Genomic DNA, 17,558 nt, shown 5'->3' with positions numbered 1-17,558 from the left:
ATCTTTGGGATATCTTCCCTCCTCAAAAGAGGGTAGGGCAGTTATTTCTCTGACTATTTTGGGGAGTTCCTTCTTTACACAAAACAAAGAAAGCAAGGCTTGCAGGCAGATTGCTGGTAAACAGTCTTCTGAAGTTTTTTCTCCCTTGCAAAAAAAAGAAAGACTCAAATGCAAACCATCAGAAAAACAGTCGCTTTGCTACTCTTTCCCCTCCTCCAGACTACCTAGTCAAACAGAAAAGACAAACTCAAATTTTTTTCATTGTACTTATTCTGTGAGGAATCACGCTTTTTGCCAGGCAGTCCACATAGAACTGCTTCCCCACTCCGAGCAACCCGTAGCAACTTTGGCCAAGATTCACAAAAGGAGTTAAGAGCTCAATTTCAACATTGTATCACCAAGATCCTCAAAATCCCTGCTCAGCTGCTGCCTAGCTCTGGATGTACCTGAATTTCTGCCATTAAAATCCCCGAGACAGCTACATTTATGCTGCTGGGCATGCATACACCATCTCAGTCCTGGTAGATAGGGCTTGTCTCACACCTACATGTCACTGGAATCCTTAAGGTAGGCACCCCCTTATTTGTTAGGTGTGCTCTGAGTATGCCTAAGTCCACATAGAACATCCAAGGGGAGGTAGGAATAAGAGGCTTCCTTTATAACCCATAAATCCCGATGGTTAGGAGACTCACCTGGTATGTGGGACCCTGGTTAAGTTCTCCCCTCTGCTTGATGAGGCTGAGGGTTTTGAACTTAAATGTTCTCTGGTGTGTGTGTTCTAATCACTGGGCTATGGGATACTGAGGAGTGGGTCTTTGTCAGTCTCTCCTGTTGAAGCTGTACTACGGTGTATAAATAAATGAAATGTGCATTGGTCCAGGAGGAGTGTGAGAATAACTCTATAGCCCAGTGGTTAGGGGCCCTATTTCTCTCCATGATCATATAGCAGGGTTTCTCAAAAAGCGGTTGCCGCTTGTGTAGGGAAAGCCCCTGACGGGCCGGGCCGGTGTGTTTACCTGCCCTGCCCGCAGGTCCAGCCGATTGTGGCTCCCATTGGCCGCAGATCGCTGCTTCGGGCCAATGGGGCTCCCAGTGGGAGCCACGATTGGCTGGACCTGCAGACGGGGCAGGTAAACACACTGTCCTGGCCTGGCCTGCCAGGGGCTTTCCCTACACAAGCGGCGTCCCCTGTTTGAGAAACCCTGTCACATAGAGACTCTAGGCACCTAACTCAAGGCTATGGATTCCACTGGGTGGCAAGGTACCCAAGTTCCTTTACGGATTTAGCCCTTCCTTCCTCATAAAAACTCCAGGAAGACTAACAGATTCCAGCCATTCCCTGGATATGGTGGCTAACTAGCAGTACTTATATAAAATCATGAGTGATGTGGAAAAAGGGGATAAGGAAAAGTTATTTACTTATTCCCATAATATAACAACTAGGGGCCACCAAATGAAATTAATGGGCTGCAGGTTTAAAACAAATAAAAGGAAGTTCTTCACGCAGCGCACAGTCTATTTGTGGAACTCCTTGCCTGAGGAGGTTGTGAAGGCCAGGACTATAACAGCGTTTAAAAGGGAACTGGATAAATTCATGGTGGTTAAGTCCATAAACGGCTATTAGCTAGGATGCGTAAGGAATGGTGTCCCTAGCCTCTGTTTGTCAGAGGATGGAGATGGATGGTAGGAGAGAGATCACTTGATCATAGCCTATTAGGTTCACTCCCTCTGGGGCACCTGGCATTGGCCACTGTCGGTAGACAGGATACTGGGCTAGATGGACCTTTGGTCTGACCCGGTATGGCCATTCTTATGTTCTTACCTGCTGGTTAATTCTACCCTTCCCAGTGTACATGTCCAGGATTTTTGATGCCATCATCATCTTCCTGCTTCCACTGAGACTTAAATGAATGGTCTGCCCTAGGACAGGGTGGAATTCTAGTCTGTGTTCATATACAAAAGAAGTTACACATTAAAGTTAAGGTGATGAAATGTTGTGAATATAATTTTTATTCTTATATATCTAAGCAATTTTTTTTCAGTTTATGTCTGCATTTCTCCCATTCTTTCCCCTCATTTAGGGTGCAACATTTCCACTGGTATGTCCCAGTCAGGAGAAATCTAGGATAAATTATTGCCAGCTTAATTTAACTGATCTCTATTCATATATCAACAAGTTGAAGTAAACTTAGATCAGTAACTTTACTGCAATTGCAGACAAGGTCCCCAAGGAAAAAGAGACTCAATGACTGTGGCCATTACACAGCAAGTGACACGATGGAATTGAATGTGGTCATGGGTGAAGGCTGCAGGGACCTCATACACCTCAATGAGCCTGCCTACAAAGTGCTGCATCACACTATGTTCCCTCAAAGCAAGATTCCCAGTACGGACAATGCTCACAATGTCAAGCCTCTAATACTCAAGAAGATCAACCACACACAGCAGTGCTAAGGGAAAAGCATAGCACCATCTTTAAGAACCAGTTTTCCAGCAAACAAGCTTGTAACATTGGCAACAAGTTTGGACACATGCTACAAGCATATCAAAAAGCTTTTGTGGGTTTTTAAATATTGAAGAACTTCAGAAAATTGCATTTGACAAAATTTCTTCGACTACTGAAAAGTATAATAGATTTGTCATTAGTTTGTTAATATGAGCTGAAGACAGAATGCTCTTTCAACTGAAGAAAATACCCAGGAAAAAAAAACATGTCCTAGATTTCATAGAGACCATTGTCCTCTAATTTGCAATAACCTTTCCAAATAGGGAAACTTGATGACTGTATTATTGCATACTTTTTCTCTGAACCAAAAAAAGTGATACAATATTAACATTACAAAAATGAATGTATTTACTTTATGGTATTGATTTGCAAAATCACTCATACTTCCTAAGTAAAAGGCTGTAAAATGATTGAAGACCAAGTCAGGAAAAAAAATGCAGATATTGTTCAGAAACATGAACCCACAACCTTTTTGAAACCAAACATGCTGACACTACTAATTTGAGTGCTTTATTTGGTGGGAAAGAACAAGCCACTAAAAGAGGTATTTTTTGAGCACTGAAGCGGAAGAATGGTAATCATAGAGGATGTTAAAAAGGAATTTTATTTACTTTGCTGATTTGGCATCAGTTATCCATTTCAGTAACTAGAAAAGATTTTTAAAAATAAAAATACTCAATGTGATAAGTATCTTATGGTGCATGCTAGTTGTGCTAAATAGTACCAGTCCATCCAGTTATTTTCACATAGCAGAACAGTGACTCCCAGCTATCTGACCGCCAGGATAAACTGCTCACTTTTTTATAATCCTTCCCCCTCCCCACCCACCACCACACAGGCAGCAAGAGACAGTTTGCAAGTCATATAGTCGTGATGCTATCAGAATTTATGATATACTAGGTGGTGTGACATGCTGATCAGAACGATAAATTGAGATCAAACTAGCCAGAGACATAAAGGGTAACAAGAAAACATTCTATAAATACATTAGAAGCAAGAGGAAGACCAAGGACAGGGTAGGCCCATTACTCAATAAGGGGAGAAAAATAACAACAGAAAATGTGGAAATGGCAGAGGTGCTTAATGACTTTTGTTTCAGTTTTCATCAAGAAGGTTGGTGGTGATTGGAAGTCTAATGCCAATGAAAATGAGGTAGGAACAGAAGAGGCTAAAATAGGGAAAGAACAAATTAAACATTACTTGGAAAAATTCGATGTCTTCAAGTCACCCAGGGCCCAGTGAAATGCATCCTAGAATACTCAAGAGCTGACTGAGGAGATATCTGAGCCATTAACAATTATCTTTGAGAAGTCATGGAAGACAGGAGAGATTCCAGAAGACTGGAAAAGGGTAAATATAGTGCTCTTCTATAAAAAGGGAAATAAAGACAACCCAGGAAATTACAGGACCAGTCAGCTTAACTTCTATACCCAGAAAGATAATGGAGCAAATAATTAAGCAATCCGTTTGAAAACATCTGGTAGATAATAAGGTGATAAGTGACAGTCAACATGGATTTGTCAAAAACAAATCATGTCAAACCAACCTGATAGCTTTCTCTGACAGGGTAAGAAGTCTTGTGGATAGGAAGGGAAGCGGTAGATGTGGTATATCTTGACTTAAGTAAAGCTTTTGATACTGTCTTGCATGACCTTCTCATAAACAAACCAGGGAAATGCAACCTAGATGGAGCTATTATTAGGTGGGTGAAAAACTGGTTGGAAAACCGTTCCCAGAGAGTAGTTATCAGTGGTTCACAGTAATGCTGGAAGGGCGTAACTAGTGGGTTCCACAGGGATCGGTTCTGAGTCCAGTTCTGTTCAATATTTTCATCAATGATTTAGATAATGGTATAGTGAGTATACTTATAAAGTTTGTGGATGATACCAAGTTGGAAGGGGTTGCAAGTGCTTCGGAGGATAGGATTAAAATTCAAAATGATCCTGCGCTAGTGTTTTTGTTCTGTGGTATGTAGAACCTATCCTTGCAACAAAGGTTGATGCCAACTCTGTCCACACAGCTATGCAAGTGACATCATCATAGAACCTAATCAGCGCAAAAGAATAAGTGGACACAAATCTGACATCAGAAATCATAACATTCAAAAACCAGTAGGAGAACACTTCAGCCTCTCTGGTCACTCCATAACAGACTTAAAAGGTGGCAATTTTGCAACAGAAAAGCTTCAAAAGCAGACTCCAATGAGAAACTGCTGAACTTGAATTAATATGCAAACTAAATACTATCAATTTAGGCTTGAACAGAGACTGGGTGAGCCATTACACACATTGAATCTATTTCCCCATGTTATGTATCCTCACACCTTCTTGTCAAACTGTTTGAAATGGGCCACCTTAATTATCACTACAAAAGTTTTTTCTCTTAATTAATTAGCCTCTTACAGTTGGTAGGGCAACTCCCACCTTTTAATGTTCTCTGTATATATATCTCCTTACTATATGTTCCATTCTATGCATCCAATAAGTGGACTGTAGCCCACAAAAGCTTATGCTCAAATAAATTTGTTAGTCTCTAAGGTGCCACATAGAACTCATGGGTAATCTGTTTGCAGGAATGGGCCTTAACCTGCCTCCCCTGCTCCCTAAGTATTACCAATAAGGAGTATTTAACACACAGGGAATATACTCCCAGTTCCTGTATATTTTTCCATGTTTACAGGATCCTTGTGTGTGAGACATGCTATTTACCTCAATTTGCAACTTTTTCACCCCTAGGAATTTTACAAATAAAGTCCTGAAAGGAGAAAACTGAATATCTGCTCCGTCTAAAGTTCCCTTTCCTCCACTTCCCATACTCAACAGCAAAGGAAACAACGGAGGAGTGCTTATCAGCGGCTTGGTGCTCTGCTGCCCTTGATCTCCCAGCCGCAGCAGCGCTCTGGGCTTGTCCCACTGCTTCTCCAAGTTCGCCCCCCTCCGGGGAGGGCTCTAGCTGCTATAACTCCCTCCACTGCCTGCTAGGTAGCGTCAGTATCTCGGTAGTTGGGAGTTAGGGCTTTTCAGCAGGTGATTAAAGGAGCTTCCCGCTCTTTTCTCTTTGTTCCACTTATGGAATGCGCTCTTTCAACAGGCGGGAACCTTCCTCTGCTTTTCGGAATTTCTCTTGCAAACTCGTGCGAGCAGATGGTGGTGCTCGATAGCACTTTCTGAGTTTGTCACTCACAGCCCATACGGAGCCAGGACAAAAGCTGCAGAGATAAGGACAAGGAAGGATTGTAAAGAATACGTGTGTGTTACCCGGAATAAAACACTCACCCTCTGGGGCATCAGCCTGCATTCTTTGCACCCCCACGTCTGACTTCAAGGAGCAGTTTGGGTGTGCAAAATGTGCAGGAGAAGGCTCCTTGACGCTATAGCGGCAGAGTCAAAGAGGACTGGAAAACCAGCTGGGCCGCGGGCAGCTTTGCCCTGGCGTTAAGACACAGGGTCACGGAGAGGGAAGCAAGATGCAAACGCTTCAATCCGAAACCTCCCAGCTTCGGTGAGCCGAGCGTGTGCCAGCCGAGCCCTGCGAGCGACCCACTAGCTGCCAGCCGCAGAGCGAAGGTCGGAACAGGAGTGAAAAGGGCGGAGCTCGGCACAGTGCGTGGGCTGGGATGGGGGAGGATTATTTGGGGGAGGGGGAACGCGCATGCTCTCACGCCCTTTATGACGTGCAGTGCCTGAACAGCAGGCAAAGATCAAAGCGGGAGGGGGAGGCGCGCGGAGCTGGTCTGGGCGGTGCTTTGCAGCTCGCGAGCAGAGGTAGCTGCCCGCTCAATAAAACGCTGGCTGGCCGCTAGGAGCCAGAGTAGAGGCAGGGACGCGCCCCCGCGGCTTTTCCCTCCTTGTAAAGTGTCCAGCGGCAGCATCTCGAGCCGAGCTCCCTGCGCTGGGGATGAGGCGCCCGCAGGAGCAGCGGCGCACACATGGGTAGCCGGCCGTGCCTGGCGCACGCATGATTTAGCCGGGGCAGCGGAGGAGGAGGCGGGCAGAGCAGGGGAGTCGCTCTCCGCTTCCGTGAGTGAGCCTGTGAGCGGCTGAGGAGGAGCAGCCGCTGCTCCATGGAGGCAGAACGTGGAAGCGAGGCGAGCTAGACAGCCCAGCCGGCCGAGTGCCTGAGCGGCTCTGGCTCACCATGGATTGCAGCCTCATCCGCACGCTCATCAACAGATATGTAAGTACCCGGCTCCCTGGGCCGCGCCGCGAACTCCCCGGCCGGCAGGCGGCTCCCAGCGGGGCGCTCCCGGGAGCCGCTTCTCCCTGGCGGGTGGGGGAAGCGAAGTGCCCGCGTTAGACCCACCCACGCTGGCCCAGGAAAGCGCCCCCCGTAACTGCCAGGGCGCTGCGAACCCCCCGTCCTCCCTGCCTCCGTGGAACCGCAGCCCCTTCCCGGGAGGCGCCTGCACCGCTTGGTCCCCTTTCGGAGCGGCCGCTCCGCTCCCGGCGGGGTGGGAACTCGCGGGGCAGCCGGGCGCAGTGGAAGCGGTGGCGGGCGCGTCCGGCTGAGAGCACTTGCACACCCCGTTGCACTCACTGACAAATCACTTACTCCCGGGACCTCCCGCACTTTCCAGCTCTGTCCCTCTCGCTTCTCCGCCGGCCCGTTTTCTTCTGCAGAGCGCGGCGCCGCTGGGTCAGTATCGGACGCTAGTTGTTTGTAGGACGTGAGAGGTTTCAACTCTCCAGGCTGGACCAGCAGGTGCCTCATGTGAACGCGCTTAGGGAGCGAAGTATGAACACTGTTCTGGCTCTAATTGCCATAATGCGTTGCGTCCATGCAATATTTTTGGTTAGTTAACGGGCTAACTATTCGCTGGTCAGTAGTTGACTAGTACAGTGTTTCGGGCTATTCAGTAAGTGAAAACTAGATTTTATGCAATGATGAATATTATTGTTGCTCGACAGTAAGAAATCCACTGAGAGATGGATGGCTGTGTTTACTTAGGGCTTGTCTACATCAGAAAGTTGCAGCGCTGGTGAGGGAGTTACAGCGCTGCAACTTTGAAGGTGTACACATCTGCAGGGCACCACCAGCGCTGCAACTCCCTGTTTGCAGCGCTGGCCGTACTCCCGTTTTGTCTCGGGTGTAGAGGATCCAGCGCTGGTGATCCAGCGCTGGTAATCCAATGTAGACACTTACCAGCGCTTTTCTTGACCTCCGTGGAAGGAGGAAGCCTCTGGTAATCAAGCTGGTCTCCTTTCCCGGTTTGCTCTCTCGTTCCCGGAGCCCCGAGCAAGCAGGTCTCCTTCCCTGCGGTTTGCTGGGTGGCTCCGGGAACGAGAGAGCAAACCGCGGCGAAGCGGGTCTCCTTTCCCGGTTTGCTCTCTCGTTACCGGAGCCCCGAGCAAGCAGGTCTCCTTCCCTGCGGTTTGCTGGGTGGCTCCGGGAACGAGAGAGCAAACCGCGGCGAAGCGGGTCTCCTTTCCCGGTTTGCTCTCTCGTTCCCGGAGCCACCCAGCAAACCGCAGGGAAGGAGATCTGCTTGCTCTGGGCTCCGGGAACGAGAGAGCAAACCGTGGCGAAGCGGGTCTCCTTTCCCGGTTTGCTCTCTCGTTACCGGAGCCCCGAGCAAGCAGGTCTCCTTCCCTGCGGTTTGCTGGGTGGCTCCGGGAACGAGAGAGCAAACCGCGGCGAAGCGGATCTCCTTTCCCGGTTTGCTCTCTCGTTCCCGGAGCCCCGAGCAAGCAGGTCTCCTTCCCTGCGGTTTGCTGGGTGGCTCCGGGAACGAGAGAGCAAACCGCGGCGAAGCGGGTCTCCTTTCCCGGTTTGCTCTCGCGTTCCCGGAACCCCCCTTGAAGCCGCCCAACAGCGCTGCAGTGTGGCCACATCTAACACCACTTGCAGCGCTGGTTGCTGTAAGTGTGGCCACTCTGCAGCGCTGGCCCTATACAGCTGTACTAATACAGCTGTAACAACCAGCGCTGCAAAACTTTAGATGTAGACATGGCCTGAGTCTGTCTTCTGCTTTTGGAAGCCTTTACATCTGAAATAAAATACTTGACACCCTATATCTCTCCAAACCTAGTGAAATACAAACCTTAAAGTAGCACTCAAAGACAATATAATTATTTTTGTCTGATTACAATGAACAAGAATAAATCTGTTCAGACAGTGACTCTCTTCTGTGAAGGCTGACAGTAAGTGATCAGTCATGAGTTTGATAGTCTCATGATTTGCAGGGAGGTCAGGAGAAGCCTTCAGGGCTTATCATTGCACATGGTAAAAGCAGGATATGGTTTAGACAGCTGTTAGTGTTCCCCAAACATGTATGGGCATTGTTGTGCACTCTTTTTTTACTAAAGCAAAAGTCAGATTTCCTACCTAAAACAGGGACAACTTACTGTACACAAAATAAGTAATGCTACCAGAGTGGACCAGAATTAGTAATTAATAGCAAATCATATTTAATGTAGATTTTTTTTTTTTAGGATTGAACTAACAAGTATTTCTCACAAAACTAAGGTGACATTCACTGTTAAGTGCAAAGTAATGCACGTTAGAAAAAATAATCGCAACTATATGTACAAAATGATGGGTTCTGAATTAGCACTTATCACTCAAGAAAGGGATCTTGGAGTCATTGCAGATGGCTTTCCGAAAACATCCACTCAATGTGCAGCTGCAGCCAAAAACCTAACAATGTTAGTCACTGTTAAGAAAGGGATACATAATGAGACAGAAAATACCATAAAGCCATGATACGCCCATACCTTGAATACTGCATGCAGTTCTGGTCACCCTGTCTCAAAGAGATGCATTAGAATTGGAAAAAGATGTTCAGAGAAGGACAACAAAAATGAGTAGAGGTATAGAACAGCTTCCATATGAGAAGAGATTAAGACCTGGACTGTTCATCTGAGAAAAGAGATGACTAAGGCCTTGGCTACACTGCGCTTTACAGCACTGCAACTTTCTCTCTCAGCGTTGTGAAAAAACACCCCCCTGAGTACTGCAAGTTACAGCGCTGTAAAGCGCCAGTGTAAACAGTGCCCCAGTGCTGGGAGTGTGGCTCCCAGCGCTGTAATCTAATCCCCACAGGGAGAGCTCTCCCACTTCAAAGCGCTGCTGTGGGAGTGCTCCCGCGGCAGCGCTGTACAGCTGCAAGTGTAGCCATACCCTAAGGGGTATATGATAGAGGTCTATCAGACCATGAATGATGTGAAGAAAGTGAATAGGGAAGTGTTCTTTAACACTTCATGTAACACAAGAACCGGGATCACCCAATGAAATTAATAGGTTGCAGGTCTAAAACATAAGGAAGTACTTCGCACAGTACACAGTCTATGGAACTCATTGCCAGGGGATGTTGTGAAAGCCAAAATTATAACTGGTTTTAAAAAAAATATTAGATCAGTTCATGGGAGATAGGTCCAGTAATGGTTATTAACCAAGATGGTCAGGGTGATCCCAAGCTCTGGGTGTCCCTAAACCTCTGACCATCAGAAGTTGAGACTGGATGACAAGGGATGGATCACTCGAACTGGCCCTTCTGTTCATTCCTTCTGAAGCATCCAGTCCTGGCCACTGTTGGAAAACAGGATATTGGGCTAGATGGCCATACTGTGTGAAACCAGTGGTACATAACCTCATATGAGGAAAAATGAATTGACTTTGAGATGAACAAAGCCCATGCTTTTCAATTCTGTATAAAAGGATAAACAAATGATACCAAAATTTGTGTTGTATTAAGTTGGAGAAAAGTGTATATTGAGGGACAAAAGAATTAGTGCTAAATCTGGCTTTCATTTTCATCCTCACCAATGCTTGGGAAGAGAGAGTAAACAACATGCTTACGAAGTTACTACTAAAAACAGGAACAATACAGAGAGATGAGAAATATGGACAGGAAATTGAAACTAAATGTGAACTAATGCAAATCAGTACATTTGGAGATGGAGTGGGGGAAGCCAAACCATAAATATTTTATGGGATATGGGAAATGCTAAGAGACCTTGGGGTGTTCAATGCATGTGTGATAGATTATATATAATTTTTTTTATTGGACTGCATATTCAGAAGCATCTTGCCCTAAATCAGGGAGATGATTTTCATTCTCTGGTGAAACAGTAGCTAAAGTACCCAGTTTCTTTCTAAGCTCCTCAGTCAGAAAGATATGGACAAATTGGAGAGAAATGAGAAGAGTTTGAGGGGGCGGGGGGATGAAGGGAATAAAATGACAGGTGTTGAAGAGATTTCCTTGTGGAAAGTCTTATAAAACTGTATGCTGCAGCTAAGTGAGGTAGGTGGGATGGCAATGTAGGTAACTGTATCTTGGGAGATGGGCCAGCCCTTGCTTACAGACAGCCTCCTCAACCTGAAGCAAATAATTACCAGCAACCACAGAGAACACAACAAAAACACTAACCCAGGACCCTATCCTTGCAACAGAGCCCATTGCCAACTCTGCCCACATATCTATTCAGGGGACACTATCATAGGACCTAATCACATCGGCCACACTATCAGAGGCTCGTTCACCTGCACATCTGCCAATGTGATACATGCCATCACATATATTTTCCCTCTGCCCCGTTCCTCACACCTTCTTGTCAGCTGTGCAAATGGACCATTTTGATTACCACTACAAAATTTTTTTTTCGCTCCTGCTGGTAATAGCTCACCTTAACTGATCACTCTCGTTAGTGTGTATAGTAACACCCATTGTTTTATGTTCTGTGTGTATACATACATACAGTCTTCTTACTGTGTTTTCCACTGCATGCATCCGATGAAGTGGGCTGTAGCCCACAAAAGCTTATGCTCAGATAAATTTATTAGTCTCTAAGGTGCCACAAGTACTCCTGTTCTTTTTGCAGATACAGACAAACACAGCTGCTACTTTGAACGTAACTCTGAAGGAAGGAGAGGCACTGGTGGTGATGGGGGACTTCAACTATCCAGATATATGTTGGGAAAATAACAGCGGGGCACAGACTATCCAATAAATTCTTGGACTGCATTGCAGACAACTTTTTATTTCAGAAGGTTGAAAAAGCTACTGGGGGGAAGCTGTTCTAGATTTGATTTTAACAAATAGGGAGGAACTCATTGAGAATTTGAAAGTGGAAGGGAGTGTGGGTGTAAGTGATCATGAAATCATAGAGTTTGCAATTCTAAGGAAGGGTAGAAGGGAGTACAGCGAAATAGAGACAATGGATTTCAGGAAGGCGGATTTTTGGTAAGCTCAGAGAGCTGATAGGTAAGGTCCCATGGGAATCAAGACTGAGGGGAAAAATGACTGAGGAGACTTGGCAGTTTTTCAAAGGGACACTATTAAGGGCCCAAAAGCAAGCTATTCCACTGGGTAGGAAAGATAGAAAATGTGGCAAAAGACCACCTTGGCTTAACCACGAGATCATGCATGGTCTAAAAAATAAAAAGGAGTCATATAAAAAATGGAAACCAAGACAAATTAAAAAGGATGAATATAGGCAAACAACACAGGAATGCAGGGGCAAGATTAGAAAGGCAAAGGCACAAAATGAGCTCAAACTAGCTACGGGAATAAAGGGAAACAAAGACATTTTGTCAATACATTAGAAGCAAGAGGAAGACCAAGGACAAGGTAGGCCCACTGCTCAGTGAGGAAGGAGAAAAAGTAACAGGAAACTTGGAAATGGAAGAGATGCTTAATGACTTCTTTGTTTCAGTCTTCACCGAGAAGTCTGAAGGAATACCTAACATTGTGAATGCTAATGGAAAGGGGGTAGGTTTAGAAGATAAAATAAAAAAAGAGCAAGTTAAAAATCACTTAGAAAAGTTAGATGCCTGCAAGTCACCAGGGCCTGATGAAATGCATCCTAGAATACTCAAGGAGTTAATAGAGGCGGTATCTGAGCCTCTAGCTATTATCTTTGGAAAATCATGGGAGACGGGAGAGATTCCAGAAGACTGGAATAGGGCAAACATAGTGCCCATCTATAAAAAGGGAAATAAAAACAACCCAGGAAACTACAGACCAGTTAGCTTAACTTCTGTGCCAGGGAAGATAATGGAGCAAGTAATTAAAGAAATCATCGGCAAACACTTGGAAGGTGATAAGGTGATAGGGAATAGCCAGCATGGATTTTTAAAGAATAAATCATGTCAAACTAATCGATAGCATTCTTTGATAGGATAACGAGTCTTGTGGATCAGGCAGAAATGGTGGATGTGGTATACGTAGACTTTAGTAAGGCATTTGATACGGTCTTGCATGATATTCTTATTGATAAACTAGGCAAATACAACTTAGATGGGGCTACTATAAGGTGGGTGCATAACTGGCTGGATAACCGTACTCAGAGTAATTACTAATGGTTCCCAATCCTGCTGGAAAGGTATAATGAGTGGGGTTCCTCAGGGGTCTGTTTTGGGACCAGCTGTGGTCAATATCTTCATCAATGACTTAGATATTGGCATAGAAAGTACTTAAGTTTGCAGATGATACCAAACTGTGAGGGATTGCAACTGCTTTGGAGGATAGGGTCAAAATTCAAAATTATCTGGACAAATTGGAGAAATGGTTTGAGGTAAACAGGATGAAGTTTTAATAAAGACAGATGCAAAGTGCTCCACTTAGGAAGGAACAATCATTTTCACACATACAGAATGGGAAGAGACTGTCTAGGAAGGAGTATGGCAGAAAGAGATCTAGTGGTTATAGTGGACCACAAGCTTAACATGAGTCAACAGTGTGATGCTGTTGCAAAAAAAGCAAATGTGATTCTGGGATGCATTAACAGGTGTGTTGTGAGCAAGACACGAGAAGTCATTCTTCTGCTCTACTCTGCACTGGTCAGGCCTCAGCTGGAGTACTGTATCCAGTTGTGGGCACAACATTTCAAGAAAGATGTGGAGAAATTGGAGAGGGTCCAGAGAAGAGCAACAAGAATGATTAAAGGTCTTGAGAACATGACCTATGAAGGAAGGCTGAAAGAACTGGTTTTGTTTAGTTTGGAAAAGAGAAGACAGAGGGGACATGATAGCAGTTTTCAGGTATCTGAAAGGGTGTCATAAGGAGGAGGCGGGAAAACTTTTTCATCTTAGCCTCTAAGGATAGAACAAGAAGCAATGGGCTTAAACTGCAGCAAGGGAGGTTTAGGATGGACATTAGGAAAAAGTTCCTAAGTGTCAGGGTGGTTAAACATTGGAATAAACTGCCTAGGGAAGTTATGGAATCTCCATCTCTGGAGGTATTTAAGAGTAAGTTAGATAAATGTCTATCAGGGATGGTCTAGACAGTATTTGGTCCTGCCATGAGGGCAGGGGACTGGACTTGATGACCTCTCGAGGTCCCTTCCAGTCCTAGAGTCTATGAATCTATTGCTAAATATTGTACAACTTTCTCAGTCCTTCAGTTGGATCTGCATGGTGGAGGATTCAGCTCAGGTGTACTCTTGTGCCTATGCAGAGCCCCATTGTAGGCAGCGAGTCTCTCTTTGGGTGCAGTAATTTGTCAGTGCGGATCCAATTGGAAGATCCGGCCTAAGCAAAGTACAATTTTGGATATAGCTGTATTTTGAAAAATGATTTCTAAGTTCTATTGAATAGTCTTTGAGAGGAAGTGCTGCAAACAACTTTGGTAAAACCAGGCTAGAAAATATGCTAGAAACTATTCTAAGGAGAAGAGAGAGCATGTAACAATCATCGTGTACTTGTGGGAGGCTGGATTATGTAAGTTTCTTTTTAATTTTGATGATTAAACAGGCTAAATTCAACAACTTCATAAGCTGAATTTTGGAGTGTTCATATTTCCCATTTCTCAAACTTTCTGCTTTAACCCTTAACCATCTGTTTATGACAATTCTAATGTCTCTTTTACCTGTAAAGGGTTAAGAAGCTCAGTGAACCTGGCTGACACCTGACCAGAGGACCAATGTGGGGACAAGATACTTTCAAATCTTGGTGGAGGGAAGACTTTGTTTGTGCTGTTTTTGTTCGTTGTTAGCTCTTGGGGCTAAGAGGGACCAGACATACACCCAGGTTTTCTCCAATCTTTACGAATCAGTCTCTCATGTTTCAAAATAGTAAGTACTAGCCAGGAAAGGCGGATTAGTCTTATGTTTGTTTTCTTAACTTGTAAATGTGTATTTTGCTGGAAGGATTTTTACCTCTGTTTGCTGTAACTTTGAATCTCAGGCTGAGGGGGGGGGGAGTTTTTTTAGTTTATATGAATCTGAATACCCTGTAAGCATTTACCATCCTGATTTTGCAGAGATAAATTTTACTTTTTCTTTCTTTAATTAAAAGCTTTCTTTTTAACAACCTGATTGATTTTTCCTTGTTTTGGAACCCAAGGGATTGAGTCTAAACTCACCAGGGATTGGTGGTGGGGGTGGGAGAGGAAGGGAATGGTTAATTCCTCTTTGTTTTAAGATCCAAGGAGTTTGAATCTGTATAGCCTCCCAAGGCAACCCAGAGAGGGGAAAGTCTGGTGGGGGGAAAGGAAGGGGAATGGTTTATTTTTCCTTGTTTTAAGATGAAGGGGTTTGGGTCGTGGGTTTCCCAGGGAAGGTTTTGGGGGAACAGGAAGTGTGCCAAACACTATACTTTGGCTGGTGGCAGCATACTAAATTTAAGCTAGTAATTAAGCTTAAAAGTGATCATGCAGGTCCCCACTTTTTGGACGCTAAACTTCAAAGTGGGGAAAAGACCTTGACAAGAATAAAGTCAAGATATGTGGGAGAATTGAAAAGATCTTTATAATTCACCAGATTTTCTAGACTGGCTTCTATGCATGATATACCTTTATCAATTGCTTGTTATTACATTGCTTAGAGCAAGTAAACTATTTTTCATATTTTCTCTGTGTCTCTTGTTGGTTTGTTAAATTTTGAATTTATTATTTTAAATGAGGGAAACTCATGGAAGAAGCTGCTGTGGACACAATAAGGTTTACCACTTCAGAAAACTCTGCAAGTAGATGTCTATTAGACAGTTACATTTCCCAACTCAGTGGTTGAACTGTTCTGTTTAACCATGGCAATAAACATACTCTTGCAATATTAAATATCATCCCTGAAATTGATTGGCATGAATGATTAGTAGATGTCCATGCCATAGCAGTGTATCTTTATCACTGTTATTGCATAGATGATGACACAAGCACTCCTCTCATCTTTCTCCTTATACCATAACTTTTTTAAAAGGCTGGTGATTGGAGGGAATGCTGCTGCTGGAGGAAAGCTATAGAGAAAAGATCAGTTTTATGTTTGCCTAAATAAATGTCAAGCTCAGACTTAGTGTCAGGACCTCAACTTACCATACGAAATCAGACTAAGAATTCTCTGCCTCGAATCTTCTCCTGAATCATTTTGGCTACAATGGTTTTGTGGTGTGTAGTTGTCTTGGTGGATTGTGGATGGATAAATGGTTTCTAAGGCTTGTGGGTGCTAGCCTACTAGAGTCTTTGCAGATGAATAATGTTTCCCTGGCCTACTCCAGACTAAATTGGGCTGAGTGATATGATCTCCTCAGTCTCTGGCTAATAAACAAATGCTGCATGTTGAATTAGTTGTAGCTTCTGTGAGGTGGTCTCCATCAGTCCCAGATAAACTACACAACTGGAAGTTTTTAGGTGATGAAGGCATGAGTTAAAACATCGGGATCCTTTATTCAAAAGGAAAGGTCCGTCTCCTGGCTTCCCAGAGGTGGGAGGTTGTCCTCACTACAGTTGCAATCTGTGTCCAAAAGCAGTGTGAAGTTCAGCAGAACTTCACGGTTATGCAGATACTAAGAGATCTGATGCTCTTAGTTCATGATGAAGTTTGTTTTGGCTAGTATCTTCAAATGTGTTTGTCTAGTGTTTTACCTGAATTGTTTGTCATTTGTTTGTTTATTTGTTCCAGGCATGAGGACCCTTGATAATGACATGGGCTGCAGTGGCAAACCAGACTTTAACCAGTATGCTGAGCACTTTCAGATATCATACTGTGTCCATACCATCTTCCTGAGTGGGGGAGGAACACTCTGGAAGAGTAGAGGTGTTAATAGTAACAGTGTACTCAAGTCCAAATGCATTCTGCCTCCTTTCTGCAATATTTCTCTGCTTCCACACATACCCTGTCCTGTACACCCCTGTAGGGCTGTGAGTAAGAGAAGAACTTATATGCGAGATCCCAATATGTGAACAGTTTGTAAATGCTTTGGGATCCTTGAGGATAAATGGTGCGATAAGAATATACATTTTTAATATTAAGTTTAAAATGGAATATTTCAGTGAGTTTTGTTTACTGAAAGTAGTTTTTAGTGGGTTTCAGTTTGCGCATAGTATCAGAGGGGTAGCTGTGTTAGTCTGGATCTGTAAAAGCAGCAAAGAATCCTGTGGCACTGTCATGGTATAATTCCCCACTCTGAACCTTAGCGTCCAAAAGATGGGGTACCAGCATGAATTCCTCTAAGCTCAATTACCAGCTTAGAACCTGTAGCGCTGCCACCAGCCAGGAATTCCAGTGCCTGGTACACTCTGGTCCCCCCCCCCCAAAAACCTTGCCCAGGGACCCCCAAGACCCAGACCCTCTGGATCTTAACACAAGGAAAGTAAACCCTTTCCCTCACTGTTGCCTCTCCCAGGCTTCCCCTCCCTGGGTTACCCTGGAAGATTACTGTGATTCAAACTCCTTGAATCTTAAAACAGAGAGGAAAATTCACCTTCCCCCCCTCCTTCTCTCTCTCCCTGAGAGAGAAAGTAATCCTAACACAGAGAGAAATTAACCTTTCTCTCCCCCTTCCCTCCTTTCTCCCCACCAATTCCCTGGTGGATCCAGACCCAGTCCCCTGGGGTCTCACCAGAATAAAAAAACGATCAGGTTCTTAAACAAGAAAACCTTTTAATTTTTACTGGTTTTTTTCTTTAATTACCTTTGTAAATTTAAGATGGAAAATGTTACAGGGTCTTTCAGCTATAGACACTGGGAATACCCTCCCAGCCTAAGTATACAAGTACAAATTAAAATCCTTTCAGCAAAATACAAATTTGAACTTCTTCCAGCCAAATACACATTTGCAAATAAAGAAAACAAACATAAGCCTAACTCGCCTTATCTACCTAGTACTCACTATTCTGGAC

The 17,558-nt window shown here is 44.3% G+C and overlaps 1 protein-coding gene across 3 annotated transcripts in view; it reads left to right on the top strand.

Moving 5' to 3' along the window:
• Positions 1 to 6,199: 6,199 nt before the first annotated feature.
• ATP11A (ATPase phospholipid transporting 11A) overlaps positions 6,200 to 17,558 on the top strand; it is a 267,235-nt gene continuing 255,876 nt past the window's right edge. Inside the window, exon 1 of one of the 3 annotated variants that reach the window (XM_050947547.1) lies at positions 6,200 to 6,682. In XM_050947547.1, the coding sequence (XP_050803504.1) occupies positions 6,644 to 6,682 (39 nt within the window). In that variant the 5' untranslated portion in view covers positions 6,200 to 6,643. The remainder of the gene's footprint in view (positions 6,683 to 17,558) is intronic. The other 2 variants (XM_050947537.1, XM_050947517.1) reach the window with 2 other exon arrangements.

Source organism: Gopherus flavomarginatus, chromosome 1 (assembly GCF_025201925.1).
Source record: "Gopherus flavomarginatus isolate rGopFla2 chromosome 1, rGopFla2.mat.asm, whole genome shotgun sequence".
In the NCBI taxonomy this organism is placed as follows: domain Eukaryota; kingdom Metazoa; phylum Chordata; order Testudines; family Testudinidae; genus Gopherus; species Gopherus flavomarginatus.
The sequence above is the reverse complement of the archived record's forward strand: the minus strand, read 5'-3'. Positions and strand labels throughout refer to the sequence as shown.